Source organism: Trichosurus vulpecula, chromosome 1 (assembly GCF_011100635.1).
Source record: "Trichosurus vulpecula isolate mTriVul1 chromosome 1, mTriVul1.pri, whole genome shotgun sequence".
Lineage (NCBI taxonomy): Eukaryota > Metazoa > Chordata > Mammalia > Diprotodontia > Phalangeridae > Trichosurus > Trichosurus vulpecula.
Window position 1 is genome coordinate 69,460,862 of NC_050573.1, and position 17,041 is coordinate 69,477,902.

Sequence of the window (17,041 nt, forward strand, 5' to 3'; positions counted from 1 at the left end):
TACAGGAATGTTTTTAGGTTTCACTGGTTGTTCCTAATTTTAAGACTTTTATTCTCCCCACGGTTGCTCTTCTTTAGAACATGGTGATGAGTTTTAGAGTCTCCGATCTCCAGATGCTTCTTGGTTTTGTTGGCCGAAGTAAGAGTGGACTTAAACATGAACTTGTCACCAGGGCACTGCAGCTTGTCCAGTTTGACTGTAGCCCTGAAGTCTTCAAGAAAATTAAGGAACTCTATGAGACTCGATATGCCAAGAAGAGCTCTGACCCTGTACAACCTCACAGGCCTTTGGACCCGCTCTCCATACATTCGTCCTATGACCGGGGAAGCACTGTCCCTAGGACTTCTATTTCTACTCCCAACATTGACTATCCTGTGCTATATGGGAAATACCTAAATGGACTTGGACGATTACCCTCTAAAGTTGTCAAGCCAGAAGTCCGCTTGGTGAAACTGCCCTTCTTTAATATCTTGGATGAATTGCTGAAGCCAACAGAGTTAGGTGAGTCTTTTGAGTGAGGCAGGCTTTGAGCCTGTGATATGCATGGAGAATGTGTGTCTGTGCTTAAAAACAAACATTTTAAGAATTAAACTTTAAGGTCCTTTGTGTTCAAACTACCTATGGGCTTGCCTTGTCCAGAACAGGACCTCTCTGCACTCTTGAAGGCATCTTTGTCCTACAGTGAGATGAAATCAGGTAATGGCCTTCTGCAAATGTTCATATGTAGGCCTCAGATCTTCCTTTTCCAGCTTTGGTCCAAGGGTTGGCAACCTTTGGCCTCACAAACCTATTTTCAGTAGTATGTGGGTTGGTTGCCTACACTGTATAAGAACTGCCACCTGCCTCCAGAGTGGGCACAGTAGCAGTTGTTCTGCCTCACCAGCTCTTGAGAAAAAAAAGCGGGGGGAAGGGGGGAGGTCAGAATTTTTCCACATCACTTTTTAAAGTTGTCAAAATTTATCACCTGCTGTAGTCTCTTCAAAATCCAGAACCTTTCTTTTTGTTGTCATTGTTGTTGATTCGTTTGGTCTTGTTCTAGATACTATTTACCTTTGTTACTTTTTCACACTGTCTGTATCATACATCATATCCTATTAGGCAACCAAAAATGTAAAGGTAAAGAAAAAACCTCTCACAGTTGCCCTTGAATAACATTGCTAGTCTTCCAGCTCTTAGTTTCCCAACTGCCAATTGGCTAACTGTCATTAGAAACTGGTATGATAGAAATAAAAGGATAAATTATGAACACTTTTTCTCTCACAAACTTTTAAGTGAAGAATGGATGATATTAAACAGAATCTAGGACTTCATATCATTGGTCAGTGAGAAAAATATACATATGTGTCTGAGTCCCTATGTCCCCTCACTCTCTAAACTGAGTGTACCGGTGTAATAATTTTTAAGATGGGATATGGGTTTTGAGTGAACATGAAAGAAGGAAGTAATTGACTCACAATGGAAGGAGAGTAGAATCAGTCTTTGAATGTAGTGTTTGCTCTCATAAATTTTGGTTTGGTATGCTATGACCCAGCTGGCCTAAAACAGATTGGTTCAAAATACTAGTTTGTTGCCATATTTAAACTGAAAGGACTCACTGAACCTTCTTTTTCTTAAATTTTTCTTCTGCTTTCCATAATTTTTCCTGTACTTTCCTAATTTTCAAACACACAGTTGTTGTATTGGGGAAAGCTTTTTTTAATAAGGCCTTCCCTGTCACCCCACCTTATGCAAAGGACAAAATTTTGTTTAGTTCACTACTTTAAAGATGATTTGATTCAGAATTTGAGCACTTTCAAATTATAGGGAAGAGGGAATTTATCATCCCTGTTTCTCTTACTCAGTCTTAGGCTGGCAGAATTTGAAAATAGTACATATTTTTCTTAAAAGGCTTGAGTTGATGAAAGAGCAAGATAACTCTGAAGGTGGGCTTACACAAAAGAGAAACCACTAGACTGAATTAAACATATTGGTGGTAAATTTGAACTTGATTCAGGCAGGGCTGTCTATAGTACTTGGAAAAATGTTCAGCTCCTTAGCAGCAGAGCCTACAAACCCATGGAGTTATCCTACCCCAGTGCATCCCTTTTTGCTACCTTTGAAGGGATCCCTGCCCCACCATCTCTGGGAAGATGGAGTCTCCGGTCTATATTGAGAATTATACTTCTGGTTCAAAAAAAATTCTTCACTTCTCCCTAAAACCTATACACCCTTGTTTTAACATCGGTTAACAGCAAGTATTTTTATAAGTGCTTTCTGTGTGCCAGGCATTGTGCTGTGTGCTGGGGACACAAGTATGAAAAATGAAAGAACTTAAATTCTAATGGAAGAGACAAGAACATGTAGAAGTGTATAAAGCATAAATGTAAAATGAATAAAAACAAAGTAATTAAATACAAGGTAGTTCAGGAGGGAGGGCACCACTGTCAGCAGTTGGGGATCAGGAAAGGCTTCATATAGAAGACAGTACTTGAGCTGCATCTTAAAGGGAAAGAAGAACTTTGAGTCACATGTTAGGAAGGAGTGAATTCCAGGCATGGTGGTGGGTGGTCAGTGCAGTGGAGATAGAGTGACAGGTTATGAGGGCAGAGAAGCCAGATCACAGCATGCAGGAGGGGGAGTCATGTCCAATAAGGCTGGAAATACAGGTTTGGGCTAGGATATAAAGGTAGGGGGCTAGGTTATAAAGTTCTTTGAGTGCCAAACAGCATTTTGTATTTGATCACGAAGTCAATAGGGAGCCAGTAGAGTTTATTGAGTCATGGGGTGACATAGTCAGACCTGCACTTTAATGGCTGAATAGAGGATGGATTGGAGTGGGGACAAGAGTTGAGGTAGGAAGACCCACCATCAGGCTATTCATTGCAGTAATCCAGGCATGAGGTGATGAAGGCCTGCACCAGTGGTGGCAGTGTCAGGAGAGAAGGGGGTATATCTGAGAGATGTTGCAGAGTTGAAATTGACAGGCCTTGGTAACAGATTAGATATGAGGGGTGAGAGAGAGTGAGGATTCCAGATTGACACCTAGGTTACAAGCCTGAGAGATGGGGAGGATGGTGTAGCCCTCCACAGTGATAGGGAAGAGGTAGAATTTAAGGGAAAAGATAATGAATTCCATTTTGGACTTAAATGAGTTTAAGATATTTGAAAAAAACAGTTTGGAGATTCAGGATTGGAATTTGGGGCAGAATAGATAGATTTCAGAATCATCCTAGGGATAGTAAGTAAATCCATGGGAGCTAAGAAGATCACCAAGATAATCTGGTGATAGTATAGGGAAGAGATAAGATAGAACTCTGTGGTACACCCACGGTTAGTGGGACCTCTTTGGAAAAGGATCCAGCAGAGGAGACAGAGAAGGAGCAGTCAGATAGGTAGGAGGAGAACCAGGAGACAGGGGTGTCCTGAAAACCCAGGGAGAAGAGAGTATTGAGGAGAGTATGATCAGCAGTGTCAGTGGCTGCCGAGAAGTCAAGGAGAATGAGAACTGAGAAAAGGCCTTTAGGTTTGGCAACTCAAAGATCATTAGTAACTTTGGAGAGAGGAATTTTGCTGGAATGATAAGGTTGGAAGCCAGATTGTAAGAAGTTAAGTGAGAGGAGAGAGTGAGTGGAGGCTCCTGAGGAAGAGATGTCGTTAGCAGGACGGAAGGATTCAGTGAGGATTGAAGATTCCATAGGGGGTGATTATGATGATGTATTCTGCCAGAGAAGATGGGAAGAGCAATGGGATCAAGTGTAGATGTAGAGGGATTGGTGTGGAGAAAGGCCACCTCTTGTTTAGAAACTGAAGGAAAGGATTTTGTTCCAGCAATCTTAGACCAAATCAGTCTAGAGCAGCAGTTAGCTGCTTTTCTCAAAGATCAAGTGAAATGAATCTGCCCTTCCAGCTGAGGCTTCAAAGAAGGTTGAAGTAGGCTGAGAATTTTGCCCCATAGAATTGACCTTGAGATGGATCTTGAAGAGATAAAACCAACAGAAATCTCCTAGGGAGACAGTCAACAAAATGGGCAAAGAATACAGTATGGTGTAGTAGAGGGGGAGAACTCAGTTTGGAATCAAAGTTTGAATCCTGTTTCTGCCATATAATCTCTGTGTAATCTTCATCTGTAGAATGTAGGGGTTGGACTAAAATGAAACTGAACCCTGTGCGTTGTTGTGTTTTAAATTTTATTGCTATCTTTTCTTTTATATTATCTTCATGTCAAATATATCCTTTCTCATTCCATTCTCTCCAGAGTTGTATCAAAAAATAAAGGCAGGAGGAGGGAGAAGCAGTTTAGTAGAACTAACAAAGCACATCAGCGGAATGGCAGTGTATGTAGTGTTCCATATCCATAGTCCTTTACCCCTAGCCCTGCCAAAAATATAATATATAATATATAGGCTAAGCTTGGTCATTATATTTACACAGGAAAGCTAAATGTTATTACCAGTGGAGAAGAGAAAAAATGTACTTTCCCTCTTTCCCTGATGAGGACTACCACTGTAGAATGTTACATATGTTCTCAGCTATGGCTGCTGAGTTTGATTTTGCTTAATAGTTTTTCTTTGTTACAAGGAAAGGCTCACCAGGTGAAGCCTGGGGGATTATATGTGGAAATGATTGAGATTTTTTAAAGACATCAAAACTTTTAAAAGGGTGGGAGAAGATTGAATTAGATCTCTAAGGTCCCTTCCAGCTTTAAATCATAGGGTCATGTGACACACAGAGTACCTGTTTTTCTAAAACTAAAAAGCCATTTTTATCAGAGATCTGAATAAGAGGCAGTATTCCTGCGTGTTTCCCAACATCTTTTGCCATCAGGTGTTGGAGCCACCATCCTGCATTATTGGCACCTTTTATTAGTTCTTTTGGAATAACAGAGGAGAGGAGAGGCTTTGCCTTCCATTTGTCTCCTCTGCACTTGCCTGCTGCTAGCAATCTGGTGAAACATCCAGTACTCCTGAGTGGTCGTGTTCTTCTGAAGGGCAGGCCGCCATAGATGGATCCCCGATGGAGACTGTCCTGGCAGAGAGGAAACATAAATCAAATAGAATGCAGTGCTTGATGCTGGGGGGATGGGGAGACCACAAGAGAGAAGAGATTCGAAAAACAACAGAGCTGAAAGGAAACTTGGTTCATCTAGTCTAGCATCCTCCTTTAACCCATTAAAAAACTGAGGCTTAAAGAAACAAAGGGACTTAACTAAAGTGTTCTAACATGTCAGTGACAAGAGTTGACTAGAACCTGGGTTACACAATTCAGTGTTTTCAGCAATTTAAAATTTTAAATCAGCTTTTAAATACCTAGTTGCTCATCCTTTGCATTTTTCATTGGCCTTCTTCTCTTCTCTCCTAGCCCCCAACCTCTTAAATTGCTAACCAGACTGTACTGTTTATTCTCAAATATGTAAAAAGAATCACTTTTGAAGAGAATTTATTTTGATTCATGGCCCTTACTGCCACAGAATAAGCATTTGGCCTGCTAATTGATCCCAGTTGGTCTCTCTAAATTAGTACTCGTGTCTTCAACCGTTATCAAATACCCTGGAGAAGCTCAAGCATTTATCTTATTCCCACCCAAAATAGGTTCAGCCTGCTGGGTGGGACTACAGAGCAAAGGGTATTTTCTTCTTGAGCTCAGCATGTACTTAGGGAGCATGGAATATGATACGGTATCATCATTTCCACTTTATAGTTCCATCTTCTGGAGTCTTCAGCTACTGGTTTTAAAATTTGAACATATCCAACCAGTTTCTCTTCTCCTTAGTACTTCAGTCCCACATCAGAGTTTACATTCCAATGTTCAGCACCCCTAAGGTGCCTGACTTAAGAAAGAGATGTTAAGAGAATGGAGGATCTATGAGCGGGGTTAGGCCTTTGCTAAAAGACCCTTTGTTTTATTTGGGCTGGGAACTCCCTTTCTCAACACACATTGCAATCCACTTATTAATTAAACAATCTTTTAGTCGCCTAAGACGAGGAGAGGTTAACACATAGCACTCACATGGGGATTTGAGCCCGTATCTCCGTACCTCCTAGTCTATTATGTTCCATTAGCCCTCATCAATAGAGTAGTAGGAAGAATATTAACAGACATTCAGTAAAAAGTTTATTATGAGGTGGGATCCTAGGTCTGTGAAGCTAAATCTGAGATGAGAAGCCCTCAGGAAGAATCCTAGTTTAAAGAGAAAATATATACATTAAGATCAGTTGTTTTTCAGTCATGTCTGACTCTTCGTGACCCCAAAAGGGTTTTCTTGGTGGAGGTACTGGAGTGGTTTGTCATTTTCTTCTCCAATTCTTGTACAGATGAGGAAACTGAGGCAAACAGGCTTAAGTGACTTGCCCAGGGTCAGATTTGAATTCAGGAAGATGAGCCTTCCTGATTTCAGGTGCAGCACTCTATCCACTGAGCCACCTGGCTGCCTATGCATTAAGATAGGGTAGTATTTAAAGCTGAAAGATACCATAGGACCCATGGGTCCTACTTTCTCATTTTATAAATGAAAACAAACAAACCTGATGCTCAGAAAGGCTATGTAAACTTAACCAGGGTTTCATAGCTTTTAGGAGCAGAACTAGAATTTGAGCCCCCTCGTCCTCTGACTCTAAAGGAAGTGTCTAGTCCACTTTACCGTGCTGCCTTTCATATGCTGCTCCCGGAGAGCAACCCCAGAAGCTGTCAAGGAAGTTTGGGAGGAATGTGGTCAGAGAAAACTTCACAGAGGCGGTGGGACTTGCTGGACTTTGAGAATTCATAAGGTTTAGATAAATGAAGATTAGGAAGACCTTTTAGCAGGAAAAGGAGGTTTGAAGCCTCATCGTCTAAGGCCCAGTTGGCAGTTCCATGAAGCCTCCTCCAGTGTGTTCTGACACCATCTTGATATCCTTTCCCCTCAAGTTGCAGGTATCCTCTCACTTTTTTTTTTTTTTTGACACCCAAGAGCCCTTTATTTTTGTCTTTCTAACATATTTTGAAATTCTGCTTTTGTAATATATCTTATCCTCTACTAAGTTCTTGAGGTCAAAAACCACGTATTCTTTATATAGTTCACACAGTAGGTACTTTAAAATGTTTCAGTTAGGAATGTGAATTTGTACATTCTCTCCAAACTATTGTAGTTCATAAAAAAAATTCCTGGATTTTTAACCAACATTTTTTTAAAGGATCAGAACCCTGAATTTGAGTTCCAAGATGGGAAGCTGGACATTGATGTTTGCAGGCAAGTAAAAGTTTTACCTCATTAGGGTAGTAGAGAGGAGGTCAAATGAGTGGGCATCTCAGAACTTGATTTCAGGAGTCCAGGGACCTTGTCCAATGGTTGGGATATGTAGTTTGAGGAGGGGATTGAAAAGACTGAAGAAATATCCAAACAAAAGCCTGTTAAAATCGTATAAAAATTATTTATAGGGAGAGAAGCTAGTGGGGAAATCTGGAAGAAGATCACCCTATAAACAATAAGTGACTAGGGCCTAGCTAAGGATCTTGGCAATGGAAAGGCAGGCAGAATTTAAGAAACAGTACCGAAAGAAAAAATCATAGGTGGTGATCTAGAGTAACACAAAGAGAAAAATTGCCGATGCCTGGAAAATAGAGTTGGCAAGGACCACAGAGGTATCTAGGCTGACCTGTACCTGAGCAGGAATCTCTCTACAATATGCTCACCAAATCATCAGCCAGCTTCCACGAAAGACTTCCAAGCTTAGGCAATTTAATACGTGTGAAACACCCTGTTCAACTTTGGGACAGTTCTGATCGTTAAGAATTGTTATTTAATTGTTATTCCGCTGTAAGAGCATGGAGTGTTCGCAGTTTTCATCTTTGTAGCCCTGATAATTAGCACTGTGCCTTACCCACAGGTAGATGCTTGGTAAATGTTTAATTGTTAGGAAGTTTTTCTTCGTGTGATGCCCAAACCTTCTTCCCTATGACTTCAACTTATTGTCCCTGTTTCCAAGTAGTTGAGCCTAGAGTGTTATTGAAAGGAAACTGAGCAATTCTCACTTTTTCATGTTGAGGTCCAGTTAAAAATAGTCCCCCAGAATAGTCAGTATTGCAAGGATAGAAAGAGGGGTACACTAAATGTGTTGTTGGTGGCGCTATGAATTGGGCCATTCTGGAAAAGTTTGGGATTATGCAAAGAGGGTGATTAAAGTGTCTGTACCCTTTGACCCAGAGTTTTCACTAGTAGGCGTATACTCCAGGGAGGTTAATGAGAAAAAGAAAGTCCTCACATACACCAAACTATTTATAGAGTCTCTTTTTGTAGTAGCAAAAAAACACACACAAAAAAATAGGTAATAAATGTTTTTTAAATTATGGTACCTGAATGTAATGGAATATTAATGTACTATTAACAACCATATGAAAAAAATACTCCAGATCACTGAGAAATGCAAACTAAAACAACTCTGAGGTTCTATCTCATACCCAGAATCTGATTGGCAAAGATAAAGGAGCTCTGGAATGATGGGCATGCTAATATCCCTGTTGAAGAAGCTGAGAATTGACCCAACCATTCAACCATTATGGAAGGCACATTGGAACCATATCCCGACCGTCACTAAACTGTACATACCCTCTGACCCAGTGGTACTACTACAAGGTCTGTACTTCCCCTCCTCCCCCCAAGAGAGAAAAGACCTGTATGTACCAAAATCTTTCTAGCAGCCCTTTTTTGTTATAGCAAAAAAACTGTAAGCAGTGGGTACCCATCAGTTAGGGGAACAAATTATGGTACGTCAGTGTATTATTACTGCACCGTAAGAAATGACCAAAAGAAGAAAATGTGGAGGAGCCTGGTAAGACAAAGTGAAATAAGCAGAACCAGGAAAACAATTTATGCAATGACGTCAAGAATGTAAATGAAAGAGCAACAATAGAATAAGAGAAAATTAATGCTTTGAAATTATGACCAAGATTGGCCCCAATGAAGAGATATAAGAAGACATCTCCTTCTTTGCCATATGGAACACTGGATATAGAATGTCGAAAGTTTTCAATACATTGATTTGCTGAACTTTTTTCCCCCTCAAAAGGGATGAACCCTGGCAAGGGATTAGGGGAAGAATAGAGTGAGAATTGTATGTGATGCAAAAACTTAGATGAATGGAAATGATGCCACTTTACATTTCTGCCCATGTGACTCTGTTACCAATTTCTGACTCTTAAGACCCTCAGACCTACCCTACCATTTCTCTGACCTGGCAGTGCTACCTCCTCTCCTCCCTTTCCCCATGTCTTCCTGACACCAACACTTTTACTTTTAGCACCGTGTACTGAGCCATTAACACCTGGGAAACAGTTTAGGCTCTGTCCTCCCATGGTTCGGCTCCCAGTCACTTCTCTATTGGCGATAACAGAAGTCTGCCACATTCATCTTTTTAAATAACTTATCATGCCATGAGCCTGTTCAAGATCATTTGTTCATTCAATGGATATTATCGAGCACTGAAAAAGATGTTGTGATGGCCCATGGCCTCAGCCAGTTTATAATAGGAGAGATGTCAGGTATGACACTGTAGTACAAGATTTGATGTGTAAAAGTATAATCAGAGAAATACAAAGCTCTGTTGGTTCAAGCCTTAACTCTTCAGACTGATTTCAAGGCCTTCTGCAGTCTCTACCCTACTTTCCAGGCTTATCTCACTATTCTGTCACACAGCTTTCCTTCCTCTGTGTCTTTTTTCACCCTATTCTCCCTGCTAGAAATGCTTTCAGGGTTAGGCTAGATTATTTCTTTGGTCCTTTCCAGCCCTAGATCCAATCTGAGCCTGAATCATCTTTTTAGGTCTGATGTACATCATTCATCTTTCCCTGACCATTGCATTCTGAAGTACTGTCTTCTTCCTCTGAATGCCTGTGGTGTTTACTGTCTGTACCACGCCTTTTGTCTGTTATATGATAAATCAGGGATATTCCTTTGTGTTTTTGCTTCCATCTCCAATTAGAGTGCATTCTTAGAAACACATTTTTTAAAAAATTATTGATATCCTTTGTTTTTACCTCATCTATATTCTCCTCTTGCTATCCCATATAACAATAAAAAAGAAAGGGGGAAGTACATTTTAGGAAACAAACATTTTAAAAAATGTTAGCGTATTTGCAACACTGAGAATCCATCCTAGGCTTCTTGTCTCCTGCATGCCTTGTATATATTGAGTACTCTGGTAGCAAATTTATTGAACGCTAGATCCAGGAAACTGAAGTCTCCATTGATTTGATAGCTAGATGACAGCTATGGCCTGTGTACTTTAGGGATGTTGCTAAAGGCAGTAACAGCTACCTACAAGCCCCATACTTGATTTTTTTTGTCAATACCCTTTGAAGATCTTAAGGCTTCAGGGAAATACAAGCAGCTTCTTTCCTCAAAAATGTTTGGGACTCCAATCTAGAATAGTATCTATATGAGGTTGGGGACTGTCAGGAGATAAAAACAAATAACCTGGCTTTCTGGGACTTCTCACTGCCATATTGTAGAAAGGTCACTGGTTTGGTACAAGACCTGACTTCTGGCTCTTAGATTCAGACATCTTCCCCAGACTTGCTGTGTGACTGCTAGCAAACTCTTTCGCCCTCTATTGGCTTTAATATCATCTGTTATAAAATCAGATTGGTCTCAGGTGGGGAACCTGCAGCCTTGAGGCCACAGGTTCTCCCCGCCTCTGGGATCTTAACCTGGGGTCCATGAACTGAAAAAACAGAAAACAAAAAAAATTGGTAACTGTATTTCAATATAATTAGTTTCTTAGCTTTGTAATTCTGTGTATTTTGTTTTATGCATTTAAAAATATTGTTTTGAAGAGGGATTGATAAGACTTCACCAGACTGCCAGAAGGTCCATAATACAAAGGTTAAGAACCTCTGGTCTAGATGATGTCTGAGGATTCTCCTGGCTCTCGTGTTTCTTTGATCCTGAGATACCCTGTGAGTAGATTTTATGACATCGTATTTTACAGGAAATTTAAGCCAGTTAGTTGATGACTCCTTGTTTTAGGGAAGAGTAAGAGACTTTAGGACCAAGCTTTGACTCCTCAGATGTGCTTCAGAAGAGTAAACTTCCAGGGAGACTTAGTGATTTAGATCTCTGAGTGGGAATAGTCAGTCATTTTGTTGTTTCCTTGCATTCATAGCCTTGTAGAAATTAGAAATATGAAATTCATAAACAGTTGCTAGCTGAGTGGGCTTATGGGTGAATGTTGGATATCTCCCCTTCTGTTCTCAGCTGTTACTAAGAAACAAGAAACTTTCAGAGGAGGAAATGAAGTTCCTTACCCTTCACAATTTTCAGTACCTGACTCTGGCTTCTACCCTACCATTTCTCCTGACCCTGTAGGTGCCACCTCCTTTCCTGCTTTCCCCCATGTCCTCTTGATAATCAACATCTGCAGATGTTGCTTCAGTCTTAATAATGCTGAAAGAAGACCGGAAGAATCAAAACTCTCACTGTCATTTTGTAGATGACTGCCTAATTTCCTACTATATACAAAATACCTGGCCCTTTGAGGATCCCCTTTGCTTTTTTTCAACTCCAGGCCAGTGTTTTTTATTGCCTGTATCATGGGATAATGAAAAAAGAGCTTAATTTAGAGTCAGAGGCCCTGGGTTCTCCATCTACTTTCTCATTGTGTAACCTTGAACAAATCACAACTTCTCTTGGCTTCAGTTTCCTCATTTATAAAATCAGAGGACTGGACTAAATGGTCCTTAAAATCCCTTCAAGCTTGTTTATTTGAGGGAAAGATTTGAGTTGCTGCAGAAAAAGTTTATTTTTTTCTTCCCTCTCCTGACTTAACATTGCAGGAATTTGCAGTTGACTGAAGGCCAAACCTTGGTTTGAAGGGCACAAAACCCCTTAGCCATGTGTGCTGGTCCAGTGGCAAAATGAGGATATTGAGAGAATGTCAGTAGTCATACTGTCTAACCCCTGAAGCAAGAGGCCCCTGTATCACAGTCCTGAAAGTTTAGTCATCCAACCTCTGCTTGACCTCTCTCTACCCCCAAGGCAACCCGTTCCATTGTTAGCTCTGAGTGTTAGGAAGATTTCTGCTTTGTGTTGACTGAAATCCCTGGGTCTTCCACTTTGGGGATCTAGTTTAGCCCTTTGTGGGCAGGCAGAAAAACAGCCAAAAGATGTGTACAGTGCACTGGTAGACAAGAGGTCCTCTTCTCCATGACAGCACTCAGAGCCTTCTCCACAACAGCTCTTCTTCAAGGGAAGTCTCTCCATCTCCTTTCACTGATTCTTATACACTGTGATCCCAAGGCCTGCCTCAGAGTCCTGATCACTTTACTTTGCACTCACTACAATTTGTCAGGGTCCTTAAAATGTAACTCATAGAACTGAAGATGACGTTGTAGCTTTGGTCCGACCAGGATAGAAATCTGCAGGACAAACAAGCTCCCTTTCTAGCACACCAGATTTCTGTTAATGTAATGAGGACCCATTAATAACTGTGTCCATCATGTATCCGGTTTGCCATAAGGAAGTGTTGGGGTTTTTCCCCCTTGATTTCTTTCCTGTTAGTCTTGAGATTCTTCTCCATCTATTTCTCTAGTGTACAGCCTAGTCTGTTTCCTCTTTTAGGATCTAAAAGTTTTAGTGCAGAGAAACTTAATTATCAACCTGCTTGGTGTTGAAAAATAAAACTTCTTCCTTTGTCTTCAGTCCCACAGAATAGTGAGAAGCTGCAGGAGAGCCCATGCATTTTTGCGTTGACGCCGAGACAAGTGGAACTGATCAGAAACTCCAGGTACATTTACCTCACTCATCACTTTAATGCCTACATTTAGGGTTCTCTTCCTGACTTCTACCTGAGTCATTTAACTCCACAGTACCATGAGAAGTAAATTAGAGAAAACTGGACTATTTTATGTTGTTTCAGGTTTCTGTCCTACCTCATAAGGCAGTGATCTCTAGATGCTATTAAATATGACCCAGAGTTGTAGAGGAACTTCACAGAGTACCTCTGTCCCATTTCATAACTGTTAGTAAAGCTCTAAAGTTGATGTTGGAAAAGAGAAAAGTCACAGGTTTATGAAGCTGGAAGGGATCTCAGAATTAACCTAATTGAATCCCTCCCCACCCCCACGCACATAATATTACTATAGAGTAGGAAACTGATACCTAGAGAAGTTAAGCAGTTTTTGACAAGATGGTGAGTAGCAGGGCCAGGGATGCTTGTGTACTGCTGACCTGCTGGTCACTCTTTTATAAAAGCACGGATAAGAATGACAAACTGACATTTTTATGACTTTAGCCTCATAAAGCACTTGCCTTACAGCTGTGAGGTCAGTAATACAGATATTACTATCCTCCTTTATAGGTGAGGAAGTTAAAACTCACAGTGGTAAAGTTACTTGCCCAGAGTCACAAAACTAGTAAGCATCAGAGCCAAGACAGAAACCTAGCTCTTCCCTCCAAATCCAGCACTCTTTCCTTTAGACTGTCAGAGCTGATTAAAGGATGATCTTCAGATCAGAGCTATTCATTATTAGTAGAATTCTAGCATTCAAGCTGAAAAGCATCTTGGGGATACCTAGTTCAATCCCTTTAACCTATAAAAGAGGAAGGAGGTCCACAGAGGGGAAAATCACATTGGAGCTATAGCAGAGCTGGGATTTTAATCCAGGTATTCTGGTTAGATATCCAACAATCTTTCTACCACAGCTTACTTCCTCTTGTGACCCAGTCTCAAAAGGGATTGGCTCTACTTGAGGGAGAAGAGAGGAGCTGGGTGTAAAACACAGAATGATGAACTCTTTAGGCCTATTCCCAGGAAGATTGGGTATCTGAATGCGCTATACTGTAGCCCTAATACTTTTGAACTGAGCCCTAAGCCTCACTGTAGCATCTCTCAGTGCTGTTTTTTTTTAAACAAAGGTATACCTACTGAGAAGATACACCAAAAATAGAAGTACAAACAATTTCCCCTAACACCCTAAGGGACACTCTCCTCGCAGTACATTCTAATAACTATCATCCTTCTGCATGCTTTGTCTTCACCAAAACATGGCCTGGACTCTAGACTCTTATTTTCAGAACAGTGATATTTCAGAAGTAAAGCTGAAATGACTGCTTTCATGTACTCTTTTGGGATGCCAGGTTAAGTTTTGTAGGCTAGTGTCTGCATTGTAGGTATATGGCTTTTTTTTCCTGGACTTCTCCAAATGGTCTGGTTAGCTTCCTTGTGAGGCATGATGCTTTTTGGTATCAGATCAGTGCCCTGGCTGCTGTACCCTATATGGTAGGCACTGGAGCCAGACTCAGGAGATTATTCTGCTTGCAGGGTTTGCCTTATGTTTGCCAAGACAGCTTTTGGGGACAGATTTCGGTGGTTCCTTCACTGAAGCCAGAGTCTTTCCTTATCTCTCCATCCTAAAAGCTACTCACGCTACTGTGGGCTTAGTTTAATTTTTTCCTCTACTCCTACTTCTGGTACTACTTTAAAAAAAAAACAAGAACAGCAAAGGTAGAAATGACCAAACAAATGCTGCAGGAAGACCCAAATTATTCATGGAATGTTAGAACTGAAAAAGACTTTAGAAACACCCTAATTTAACACCATTTTAAAGGCATAAAAATACCCTTATATAACAGATATACTATTTTCCTTGGTTGTCCAGTTGTGTGCCATGCCATGTAGCTTTCCCTTGGTCATATGCTCAGCCTGTTGGGAGAGGTTCACAGCTTCTTAGAGTAGGAAGGCCCCTCAGAGACTGATCTGTACCTGACCAAATAGCCTCATGGACCATATTGCTTAAAGATTCTTCTAGCTCTTGCTTAGGGTTTGGCCCTTGTCTACCCAGGATGCAGTACCTTGAATGTTTTTGAGAATTTTTCTCCTACGGTTGGAAAAACCACCAGGAAGAAAGCGGAAAAACAAAGTGGCCAGATGCTTAGTGCATTTTGAGTTAAGGGACACCCAGTAACTAAGTGGAATGTACCCAGTAATGAGGGGCTGCAAAATCAAGGAAAATGTAGAATTGAGATTTCTCCAGACCAGGGTTCCCCAACTCTTAATCTTGGAGGTTGACTTCTCTCACTTCCTTTTTACTCCTTTCCAAGGATTGATAATCAAATCCAAGTTTCTTTTGCTGCTTTGAAAGGCATGCTAATCTATTACCCTTTGGCTTTACTCAGAAGCCCTGTACTTCAAGCCATGGGCAATCTAGGCTGAAGCTTGCTTCTGTGACTACCATTCTTTCTTCATACTCTTCCATGTCAGCTCCATCCCTCCAATGTCCCTGCCCTACTCTTCCCTGCCCTTTCATTGGCGCCCTTGGAACTCTTCATGTTAATAAACTGTCCTTCCTGTTAGACCTGTTCTCTCCCACTCCACCAAGTTTTCTCTTCACTTATGTGTTTACATGTTTCCTTCCATTGGATTGTAAGCTCTTTGAAGGCAGAGACTTTTATTTTGTATTTGTAGTCCAGTGACAGACACTCAACAGATGTTACTTAGATACTTGGGGATGGGACAGACTTGATCTGGTTATAGTACAAAGGAAGGTTTGTGTGAAAGCCACTCACTAAAAGAGCTCTACGCATTTGACTATCGAGTGAAGGTCGGGATGCTGACCCTGAACTCCTTCCTGTCAGGCAATGCCCTCTTGTTGGGGGGAAGGGAAAAGGAGATGCTGTTACTGAAAAGATTTGGAGCCCCTGCCCTAGAGGAGAAGCTAGACAGGAGAGAGCTTGGAGTATAGGACTATACATTGTGCCATTATCTGGCTGCCAAACTGCTTTACCACTTTGTGCTTCAGTTTCTTTACCTTTAAAATGGCCATGACAGACTGGTTGGGAAAGAGGTACCATGCTGCTGTTACTCTGTGGTTCCATTGGTGCTTTCAGACCCAGCTGGGCCAGAGATTTGATGCCCCCAATAAGGACTCCACACATTGTGGATTTATTTAGACTGTTTACATCTACCTCATAGATGAATTCTGGCATTGTGATGTTATAGTATGAGTTTTTTAGTATTTTGGCTAAAGATTTTGCATAATCACCTTGAGCCCTTTGGAAGAAGGCTACTACCTAGATTACAAGATAAGATGAAAAAAAAATAATATTGTCAATGTTGGATATAGTATTGACGTCCTGGAATGTTCTTTACCTTATTAGCTTCTTTCTTTTTCGTTGGATTTACTTTGCCAGGGAATTGCAGCCTGGAGTGAAATCAGTTCAAGTGGTACTAAGGTAAGTGAGTTCTGTGGATCTGTTGAAGTCCAGAAGGCATACAAGAAGAGACTCTTAGGGAAATCAAGAAAGAACTTTGCAGTGACCACAGAAAGTTCTTTTGATAAGCAGCTCCTGTGCTAAAGCAGTGCAGGAGAGAAAGTGCTATCTGCAGTGTGTCTGCATCTCGCCTACTAACAATACATTACTGTTGGCTCAGAATAGCTAGGTTTGCTGAAGCCTGTGTTTCAGGGATAGATGAAGGCCTTGGGAAAGTGGGGAGCAGGTAGTGTGTGCTGGATTCTGATCTCAGAACAGAACTGGAGTCTCAGTAAGGGTGGGAGGGTATCCATGGGGGAGTGAAGCCTCACACAGTCCTTCCTTCTGTTGCAGAATCTGTTACACAGACACTAGCTGCCCCCAGGAGGATCAGTACCCTCCTAACATTGCAGTGAAAGTCAACCACAGCTACTGCTCAGTCCCGGTAAGTCAGCCCAGCCTCTCAGTGTCACTCTGTTAGTTGGATATTTGTTAAGGAGCCAAGCCTACTGCTGGAAAGGACTGTTAACAGAGATAGGCTTGAAGGGAGGGAGAGGAGTGTAGTAGATCTAATATTTAAAATTCATCCTAAAACATTCCTGACTGAGTGATGGTTTGGATTTTTTAAAAATGAACTACATTTTCTTTCCTTCTCCTGGGCAAAATAAAGAAAATTTTCTGATTTCAGGGCTACTATCCATCAAATAAACCCGGAGTGGAGCCAAAACGGCCCTGTCGTCCCATTAATCTCACACACCTCATGTACCTATCTTCAGCAACAAACCGAATCACTGTCACCTGGGGAAATTATGGAAAGGTGAGCAATATGACCAGTGGCAAGGT

The 17,041-nt window shown here is 41.1% G+C and overlaps 1 protein-coding gene across 1 annotated transcript in view; it reads left to right on the forward strand.

The window, feature by feature from the left end:
• The window catches only part of PIAS4 (protein inhibitor of activated STAT 4), a 56,757-nt gene that overhangs the window by 5,138 nt on the left and 34,578 nt on the right, over positions 1 to 17,041 (forward strand). Inside the window, exons 2-6 of the mRNA XM_036741468.1 lie at positions 78 to 501; positions 12,650 to 12,734; positions 16,139 to 16,180; positions 16,553 to 16,643; positions 16,887 to 17,015. Coding sequence (XP_036597363.1) covers positions 78 to 501; positions 12,650 to 12,734; positions 16,139 to 16,180; positions 16,553 to 16,643; positions 16,887 to 17,015 — 771 coding nt within the window. The remainder of the gene's footprint in view (positions 1 to 77; positions 502 to 12,649; positions 12,735 to 16,138; positions 16,181 to 16,552; positions 16,644 to 16,886; positions 17,016 to 17,041) is intronic.